This window comes from Tribolium madens, unplaced genomic scaffold (genome assembly GCF_015345945.1).
Source record: "Tribolium madens isolate multiple individuals breed KSU strain unplaced genomic scaffold, Tmad_KSU_1.1 Scaffold_7;HRSCAF=85;Tcas5.2_LG10, whole genome shotgun sequence".
Classification (NCBI taxonomy): domain Eukaryota; kingdom Metazoa; phylum Arthropoda; class Insecta; order Coleoptera; family Tenebrionidae; genus Tribolium; species Tribolium madens.
Window position 1 is genome coordinate 10,136,050 of NW_025401050.1, and position 10,330 is coordinate 10,146,379.

The 10,330-nt window shown below is 37.0% G+C and overlaps 2 protein-coding genes across 4 annotated transcripts in view; both read left to right on the forward strand.

Moving 5' to 3' along the window:
- Positions 1-6,464, forward strand: part of LOC123009950 — a 37,732-nt gene extending 31,268 nt beyond the window's left edge. For 2 of the 3 annotated variants that reach the window (XM_044406544.1, XM_044406545.1), the window contains 3 exons: positions 2,757-3,056; positions 3,117-3,245; positions 3,299-6,464. In XM_044406544.1, the coding sequence (XP_044262479.1) occupies positions 2,757-3,056; positions 3,117-3,245; positions 3,299-6,355 (3,486 nt within the window). In that variant the 3' untranslated portion in view covers positions 6,356-6,464. Of the gene's footprint in view, positions 1-124; positions 532-2,756; positions 3,057-3,116; positions 3,246-3,298 lie in introns of those variants that run through there. The other variant, XM_044406546.1, reaches the window with a different exon arrangement.
- A 2,677-nt stretch (positions 6,465-9,141) lies between these two features.
- LOC123009451 (mannosyl-oligosaccharide alpha-1,2-mannosidase IA-like) overlaps positions 9,142-10,330 on the forward strand; it is a 39,628-nt gene continuing 38,439 nt past the window's right edge. The window contains exon 1 of the mRNA XM_044405752.1: positions 9,142-9,781. Within this exon, the coding sequence (XP_044261687.1) occupies positions 9,218-9,781 (564 nt within the window). The 5' untranslated portion in view covers positions 9,142-9,217. The remainder of the gene's footprint in view (positions 9,782-10,330) is intronic.

The following is a 10,330-nucleotide window of genomic DNA, read 5'->3' on the forward strand; positions in this document are numbered from 1 at the left end:
TTAAGCTTCAAGAGACTTGTCACGTGATTATCACCCAGCAATCTGATTGGTTATCGCTCGAAAAATTGTCAAATGTATATTTTTGAGTCAATAATTACCAATAAATGTGTCACGTGACTATAATTTGATTGGTTATTGCGCTCGCTGCGCTCGTTCACCGCCCGAAAAATCGCAAAATGTGTTTTTGTGGAATTTTAAGTCAATAACTCTTGTAAAATGTCTAAATTCGGGGAAATTTACCCCAATTGTGCGTTTTCTACCTACCTTTACCTGCCTTATTTGCAATCTCTTAACCCACGTCTTCGCCGACCTCAACACTCGCTTGTTCTATCGAAGGTTCGAGCAGTCGCCGTCCAACTCTAGTGAAAGGTGGTATGAAATTCAACACTCGTCTCAAAATCTCGCAAAATGATCAACAAATTTCGGTATAAAAAGCCCCAACAGGGCGGTAATAAGCTAAAAGTGGTGGAAAAAAAGTGTCAAAGTGACAATGAGAGTGTTTTGGATGGTGAAACGAAGGCGAAGCTTAAAGTGAGTTTCTTTGTTCCGATAGCGCGCCCTTTTTGACTCGATTCCGATGCCGTTATGTGCCACTTACCGCGCCTGGGAGCTAGAGGATGCTCGATGGACCTGTAAACCCAAATTTTGGGCTCGATTTTAACAAAGTTACATTTTTATCAATTGTGCCCCAAATTTTGGGTTTGTTTTTACGCCGAATAAAACTCAACCCAATTTTTGGGTTTAGTTTTATAAATGGTGTGATTGATTGATTTAGTTCGTTCTGGGTGTGTTTTGCGACTGGTTGGCGACTTACCTTTCGCAATTGTGTCACAATAACCCATGACGTGCTATATTTTCGATATGTTGATGAATAAAGCTTGTAACCTATGGCATTTGTTGGGTTCGGTTGAAGTCGATGGTCACGATTTTGTGTTCTATGGGTTTCGTGGAAGCGTAATGGGTGCTTGTTGATTCATTGTATGGTATTTCCTGACTCTCGTCTTGAGAAAATTGGGTTCAAAATTAGAAACCAAGGTTGGGTCATGTTCCAAATGATGATGGGTTATTGTTATCAATGGATAAGTAACGGGCTTATTAATAATTAAGGCGCAGTCAAGGTTTACTTTAAGGTTAACAATTACCTAGGTTTTGTTTTACTACTTTGGTTTAGTTATTTATAGATTTTACGGCACAACTTTTTGGTATTTTTTATATTGTTTAAGGCATCGTTTTATTAAAAACAAAATTTAACATTTTACATCTTTCTTTTTCATTTTTTTGTAAAAAAAAAACATTTTTTGTTTTTTTTTTTTTTAATAGCAAATTTAAGGTTTTTATAACAAAATATTCTGGAAATTTTGATGAAAATTTTTCATACATTACATTACAAATGGTGATGAAGTTTTAATTTACAGATTTGTAAGCTTCGCATTTTAAAATTAACATAGGTCTAATTTATCTAATGTGGGTTTGATTTTATCACTTTTAAGGCACGATTTTATTTACATGTAATTTAAATCTCAACAAACTACTCTAAACTATAATTACATTTTGGGTTCGTTTTACATTATTTAAGGCAACGCTTTATATTAAACAAACCCCAACTTTTTCCTTGTTTTTTTTTGTTTATATTTTGACAAACATTTTTTTGGAGTTTTTGTGTAATTAGAGTGTAATATTAATTTTAAGAAATTTTAATGATTTCTTTTACATTTTAAAGTGTAAGCTGTTGCTATATCTTACCTCAATTATTATCAAAATTTTAGATTACAAATTGTAGAAGATTTTTACTACGTTTTAAGTTGAAACATCAACCTAGGTCAAATTTTACTAATTTAAATTTGTTTTTATTATTTTTTAAGGCACAATTTTAGTGGCATAATATAAAAACCATCAAACTATCTTTACCCATTTTTGCATTTTGGGTTAGTTTTACATTATTTAAGGCAACATTTTATATGAAACAAACCCCAATTTTTTCGTTGTTTTTTTATTTATATTTTGACGAACATTTTTTAAAGTTTTTGTGTAATTAGGGTATAATTTTAAATTTAAGGTTTTTATTACAAATTTTGTAGAAATTTTAATGACATTTTTTTATACATTTTAAAGTGCAAGCTTTTGCTATATCTTACCTTAATTATTATCAAAGGTTTAGATTACAAATTTTACTACGTTTCAAGTTTAAATATTAACCTAGGTCTAATTTTGCTAATTTAAATTGGTTTTTATTATTTTTTAAAACACAATCTTAGTGGCATAGCCACCAGCAAACTACCTTAACCCATTTTCGCCTTTTGGGTTAGTTTTACATTATTAAAGGCAACGTTTTATATAAAACAAACCCCAACTTTTTGATAGTTAGACAAATATTTTTTGGAGTTTTTGCATAATTAGGGTTTAATATCAAATTTAAGGTTTTTATTACTCAATATTGTATAAATTTAATAAAAATTTTAAGTTTCAAGCTTTTGCTTGATGATTTTCAAAATTTTAGTTTTTATTACGTTTCGAGTTAAAACATTAACCTAGGTTTAGTTTTACTAATTTGGGTTTGTTTTTATTATTTTTAAGGTACGATCTTATTCGCATCGAATTAAAGCCTAGCAAACTCTTCTAACCCAATTTTGCATTTTGGGTTAGTTTTTACATTATTTAAGGTTACGTTTTATATAACAACCTAATTTCTTCCTTGTTCACTTCTTGACACGTTACTCAAGCAGGATTTCCCGACTTTCACATTTCACTTTTTCTAGGAACTTTTCTCCCAATTGCAATTCTCCAATGAGACGGCCCTCCCCCCCGATGCCTTGCGTCGTGCCCTCGCCGAGAGTTTCTTCGACCAGCAGCGTTTCCAATTGGGTTTTATGGATGATGCCGCTGAATGTTTCGAAAATATGCTCCTCAGGATCCATATGCATATTGCCCATGGCGAAGCCGAGGATATGTGTAATGCCCGCCATTGTATCCCCCATCAAAAATTCGCCATGACTCTAGTTGAACAAAGTGTATGCAACTCGTGTGGGGCGACGTCGGAGCCACTTTCCTACACCCAGGTAAAAACTAACCTTGTTTTAAGGTTGAGTTTTATTTTTTGGGTTTGACACTTATTACAGATGGTGCATTACGTGTCGACGTCTACTTTGGTGTATCAAGTGCGGACGACAAGACCCCAAGGCATAATCGAACCTTTTGGGCAACTTTTACGCAAAGCTGGGAGTATGGGCGATATTCGGGTGTGTCCGGTAAGATTCAACCCAAATTTTGGGTTTTTATCAAACTAACCCAATTTTTGTAGAGTGCGTGTGGGGCGGTTATCCAAATCGGTCGAACTTTAATGAACCGGCCTGAAATCGTCTCAGTTGGCCTTGTTTGGAACTCAGAACGGCCTACTTTGGAACACATAATGGAGGTTTTCTCGACCATTGGTACCACTCTCCGACTTGGGGAAGTTTTTAACAGTGTGATTGATGGTAGATGGGCGGAAACGTCCATCCATACTTTGGTGGGGGTTGTGACATATTATGGAAAACACTACTCGACGTTCTTTTTCCATACCAAGCTCCGAGTATGGATATATTTCGATGATGCTACTGTCCGTGAAGTGGGACCACGATGGGACCAAGTGGTCGATAAGTGTCGCAAAGGGCGGTACCAACCCCTCCTTCTCCTCTACGCTCTCCCGGATGGTACCCCTGTCAATACAGAAAACGCACCAAAACAAGTGGTACCATTCTATGACAAACCCAAGAAATTGGCAAATTTGCGACGTTCGGTAACCCCAAGTCCCGAAAAACCAGTTATTGGTACCACGCGTCGCGCAATAACCCCGAACCCTGATGGTACCACTTGTCAAAAACCGCCACTCCCAAGACCCTACAACGAGTACCAGAACCTGTCCGTAATCCAGAGTAACCTCTACCCGGAACCCCACAGGAACATTCACCGAACCTTGAGTAATGGTTCCTCGAGTGGTACCGAAGGCTTGTTCCGGGATTACCCCAACATTCCCCGCACCCGCGATTCCGGGAATTGGTCCAGTGACCGGAACAGTGCCTCCTCCTCCTCCTCCACGACCATGGAGAACCCATATTTGTACCTTGTGGGTAAAGTACCAGAACCAAATCCTCGGAATGAATCCTCGAGTAGTACCAGTAGTGGGGTTTACGATGTGGGCTACGACTCTTACTCCCTCTCATCGAATGACAGTAGTACCATGACCACCATCCAGCACATGATGAAGATGGGTCATTTGGCCAAAATCCCAGAGGATTATAATCCAGGACCGGCTCAAGTGTCCCAAAGTTGTGACGTTTTGTGTGACGAAGCTGATGAACTTTTGGTCAAATCCAGGCAATTGGAGGACGACCATGACCTTGTTTTGGCCTTGGCTCTGTGCAACGCGGCGGCTACCAAGGCCCGAGCCGCCATGGATGCCCCTTACAACAACCCCCAAACCCTCACTTTAGCCCGAATGAAGCACAACACTTGTATTATGAGGGCTAGGAGCCTCCATCGCAGAATGACCCAGAACCAGAACCAATCCAAGGATGCTCCTCCTGAAATCCGCCACACGCGGGAGGGGAGTTCCGGATCGGGGAAACACTCCCGCCAAAACTCCCACTCCCGTCAAAACAGCAAGGAGGAAAAACCGGTCAAAAACATCGAGATTTATGCCACTTTGCCCAAAAAGAAGAAAGTTGTTAGTATTGAAGATGATGAGGATTATGTCGTGTATGACAAACCTCCCAGTCGGGAGAGTCGGAGTATCTTCTCCCGGAAGAACAAGGAGAAGAGGTCGAGGTCCGAGGACAGGAATAAGGTCACAAAGGAGTTGTCTATAGCCCCCGAACCCCCCAAAAAGGAGGTCAAGGCGAAGAAACAGCACAAGATTCGACGAAAACTCCTCATGGGGGGGTTAATCAGGAGGAAAAATCGGAGTATGCCCGATTTGACCGACACTAGTGAGAAAGAGAGGGAGAAACCCAGTACCACTGTTGATGATAGTGGGGTTGGGCTTAAGGGTACCACCGAGGCTAGCATGTGTGGGTACTTATCTGAAGGTCATCTCGAGTTTACTAACCCCAATTTGGAACGGAGTAAATTAATGAGGAAGAGTTTTCATGGTAGTGCTGGTAAAATCCTCACCGCGGCGAAAGTACCACCACCCCCACCCTTACGGACAACCTCCCAGTTGAGTACCAAGGAGTATTACCGCCCATCGCCCCTCCCATACTACCACAATTTGGTGGTAACGCGTGCTGATGTCCATCAGGAGGGGGTAGACGAGGTCGATTGTGCCCCTTCGAACCTTGACCTCCCCCCCTACCCCAGTCCCTTAGGGTCGGTCATACATTCGCGGCAGGCAAGTGAGGAGTTTCCCCCACCTCCACCACCGCTAGACCTATCAGCGCTCGAGGAACACCTAAAACCCCCAACTCCGCCCCCAACTCCTCCCTCAACAGAGGTACGACCCGGTGACACGTGGTTGAAGGAATTACAAGCTAAACAAGCCGCTTTGAGGAAGAAACAGGAGACTGGGACTTCAGTCAAGGACTTGGCCTCAAAATTCGAGAATATTCAAGTTTTTGAGGGTCAAAATGGAGTGGTTACTGCGCGAAAACGGGAGGATTTTGATATTCCTCCCGAGGAGGAGAAGAAATTGGGAAAGAAGAAAAGTGTGTCGTTTTGTGATCAAGTCATCTTAGTTGCAACAGCTGAAGAACAGGAAGATGACAGTTATATCCCAAACCCGATCCTGGAACGTGTCCTTCGCTCAGCGATGAATAAACCGGAAACGGCCGCCATTAGACAGGAAGTCCGTGCATTACGTCAAGAAATGGAATTCGACCAATCAGATTGCCCGGTTTATGTACGTCGCAACTCTATGGACAACCTCCTATCGCGTCAAACTCCGCCCACTGACCCAGAGTACTACTACCAACGCCAATCCCCCTACCAACGAATCCCGCAAAACTCCCCAGTTTACGCCTACAACCCCCCACCCTACCCACAATACCAGTACGTCCGGCCTCCTATATACCAACACCCGCCTTCGCCACGCCCCCCGTATCAGGAGCGTGTCCCCCCACTCCACCCGGAATACTCCCCCTATCAGCCAATCCCGAGACAGTTGCTTAGGAAAAGTGTGAGTTTTGAGCCGGGGACCAAGGGTGGGGCTGAATCCCCCACTCCGAAAGCTGTGGTCACGCCCATTGTGGTTAATAATGCCAATCATAGCGTGCCGACGGGGAAAACGAAGTGTAATTTGTGTAGGAAGAAGGCGGTGGTCTCGGCCAACTTGTATTGCACGGATTGCGAGTTTTATATGTCGAGGTTTAAGCCCAAAAGGTAGTTTTTGAAGGAGGGCAAAGTGAAATGTAATTTATTTGGATCTCACTGTATATAGGATTGATTTTTGTAATGTTTTATATTACGTGATTATAATAAAAGAGTTTTGAGTAGTTTGGTGCTTTTTCACCTATTTTTCGTTTCACAAAATAAATCCTGAAAAAAAATCAGAAATCAATAAACTTGTGAACTTTGAAAATAATAAACTCTGAAAAATATAAAAAAAATAATTTTTAGAAATACAGAAAAATGGATTAGAATCTCGAATAAAATTTCAAAACAATTATTAATCTTGAAGAAAACTTTACATGATTATTATCAAAAATAGCCTACAAATTAAATTCTGGAAAAAATAAATTGGAAAATAAAAATTGGAAATAACTGAAATAAATGGATAGAGAAAAAGTAGAATAGTTAGAGAAAAGAAGAACTAAATTCTGAAAAAACCCTGAATGTATATGTTGTAATAAATGCTGAAAACTAAGTATTATGTAGTCAGGTCATAAAATAAATAAAGTAATAACATCTAAATTACATCTTGAAAACAGTTCTGAAATAATGTTGAATCCTGAAATAAAAGAAAATTTCAAAACATCAAGTTAAAATCTTGAGTAAAACCTTGAAAACCCCTTGAAATTTAAAAATAACAATAAAATTATAAAATACATTAAAAATAATAATTCTGAAACTTCATAATTCTGAAATTCTGAATCTTCAAAGAAGCTTTTAAAAAAGATCAATAACGACAAAATTTTGAAACAAATAAAAAAAGTTTCAAAAAAGTCAACAAATTAAATCCTGAAAACATTTTTTTTGAATGTTGAAAACTCAAAATCGTTGAAAAGTTAAAGTAAATGGTTCTGAAAAAAACGCTAGAATAAGGGAAACTAAAACAAATTTTGAAACTGAAATAACTGAAGAAAATAAAAAAAATAAGAAAAAAGAGTCTTGTCTTGCAAAAAAATTGAAAGTAAGAGTATTAAAAACTCGGCAAAAGAAGTTTCGAAAAAAGATGATGAAATCAAAAATTCTGAATTTTAGAATAAAAACCTTGCAGAAAAAATAAAACTAAATGAAATTATTTCTGAAAAAAATTAAAAAAAAAGTTATTAAAACATTGATTTTAGTGCTATAAAAGTGTGTTTTTTAGCTCATTTTTTAAGTGTATTTCAAATAAAACAATTTTATGCAAGAAATAAAATTTATTAACATTTTTTGTTACATAATAATTGTCACAAGTTTGTTTTTTTGTTTATTTCTCAAGTTTTTTTTATTGAAATCAAAATTATTACATAATTGTGGTTTAATTGGTTACCTACTCTCATCTTACGTAACAAAATGTGACAAAAACACTCCTAAAAATCATAATGAATTTAATAAAATAAAATTAAAATAAAATATTAAGACATAATTATTTTTAAAAACAGCTTTTAAAGAATCAGTAACTGAAAAAACTCTGAAATGAATAACAAAAAAATAGAAAAAACCAAAAAATTAAATCTTAAAAACAATTTTTTTGAATGTTGAAATCAGTAATCTTAAAACGAAAAAAAAAGCGATAAAAGTAATCGTCGAAAAGTTAAAGAAAAACCATTTACGGGTTCTGAAAAAACGATAAATTGAATGAAACTGAAAAAGAATAATGAAACGAACAACTATAAAATAACTAAAAAAATGAAGAGAAAAATAAAAAAAAATTGAGAAAATTATATAAAAGGCTAGTGGTCTTGAAAAAGGTGTTAAAACGAATGACAGAAAAAATACCAAATCATGAAAATCTTGAAAAAACAACAGAAAATTAAAAAAATATTACACTTAGCAAAATAACTCCTGAAAAAAAAATATGAAATCAAAAATTTTGGATTTTAATATAAAAACCTTGCAGAAGAGAAGAAAATAAATGAACTTAATTCTAAAAAAAAAAATAAAAAAAAACGTTATTAAAACACTAATTTTAGGGCTATAATAGTGCCTTTTTTAGCTTATGTTTAATGTAGAGTTAGTTGCCTACACTTGACGTGCAAATAAAACAATTGTATTCAAGAAATATAATTTATTAAAATTTGTTGTTACATAATTTTAAAAAGTATCAACGACTGAAAAAAATTCTGAAATAAAAAACAATAAAATTAAAAAAAAAACAAATTTTGAAAACATTTTTTTTTGTTGAAATCAATAATCTTAAAATGAAAAAAAAAGCAATAAAAATAAAGCGGGTAAATAGTTCTAAAAAACGATAAATTAAATGAAACTGAAAACGAATAATGAAACGAACAACTATAAAATAAGTAAAAAAAAATAAAGAAAAAAATTATACACTGGGTGGTCTTGAAAAAGGTATTGAAACAAATGACAGAAAAAATCTTAAAAAAATAACTTGAAAAAAATAATGAAATTAAAAATCTGTAAATCTTGCAGAATAATAAATTAACTTAATTAAAAAAAAAAAATTAAATAAATAATGTTATTAAAAACCGATTTTAGTGCGTTTTTTAGCTTGTTTTAAGTGTAGAATTGGTTGCCTATATTTGACGTGCAAATAAAACAATTGTATTCAAGAAATTTAATTTATTAACATCTGTTGTTACATAATAATTATCACAAATTTGTTTTTTTGTTTATTTGTTTATTTTTTTATTAAAATCAAAATTGTTACATAATTGTAGTTTAATTGGTTGCCTACTCTCATCTAACGTAACAAAATGTGACAAAAAACGGTTCAAATCTTCGCTAAATCCGCCAGATGTCGTCCCCAAAGCCGTTAAAACAGTCTTCTACCGCGACTTTTCGCTTCCATCTGTCAGTCTTCGTCATTAATGGCGTGTTCTCGCACCTCTTACCAGTGAAATCGTGCACCTCGTCGACGATGACATCGACGGGCATCCTCCCCACGTACCAGCGCTTCATCAACGGCGTCCCCGTCCCCTTTTCGCGTCGCTCATTCCGCGCCCGTGAGAAATACGTCATTTTTTCTGTGTTCGCCACCTTCGGCCTCGTCTGCTTCGGCACCTTCTTCTTCCTCCCGGAGTTCCGGAGCAACTCCTCCGACTCCGTGTACAAGATGTACGACCAGATCAAGCGCGCCGGCCCCGAGCTGCTCATCCCGCCGCCCCCGCACCTCGCCGACGAGGCCCCCAGACTGCTGCGCCACGAGGACGACGTCCGGGTGGACCCCCACGTCATCGGCGATCGCGAGAAGTTGAGGGCGAAGGTGGACGAGGATCGGGAGTTGAAGGTGTTGGAGAGGCCCGGATTGAGGAGTTCCTCGACGGCGGCGCGGCCCGAGGCCAAGGAGGAAGTGGGGGATGTGCCCCAGGAGGCGCAAGCGGTGGTGACGGTGCCGCCGGCGATGAGTGATTGGTATCCGGTGGTCAATAATGGGGAAGATAGGGATGTGGAGGCCAGGGAGAGGAGGAATAAAGTCAAGGAGGTGAGAATTTTGGGGGGTTTTTGACGGTTAGGTTGGTAATTAAACAAAGCACGAAAGGATTGATGTTAAAACACTGTTAGGGTTGTCCATGATTACACAGATTTCAGTTTGTACAACCCTTGGTGTTTTTTTTGGGAATTTTTTATCGAATTAACCATTTTTTTTAATAACTGAGATTTTGTTCCTCAGTTCGTCGTGAAAACACTTTTTCAAGGGTTGTCCATGTCAAAATTCAAAATAACAATCAAAAAATGACAGAATGATTCGAATTTGTACACCTTTACTATTTTACTATTTTTTTTTTTTTTTTAATTTGTTTTTATTGTTTGATTTGGTTTCTTAGTTGGTCGTGAAAAAAAACTTCAAGGGTTGTCCATGTAAAATTTTTATTAAAAACAACATGAAAAAAAATTGAGTTTGTATATCCTCTCTTTTTTTTTTGAAAATTTGTTTTATTTTTTTGTCCATGATTACAAAGATTTCAGTTTGTACAACCCTTGTTTTTTTGGGAATTTTTTATTGGTTGGGTGGGTAATAAACATGACGGTG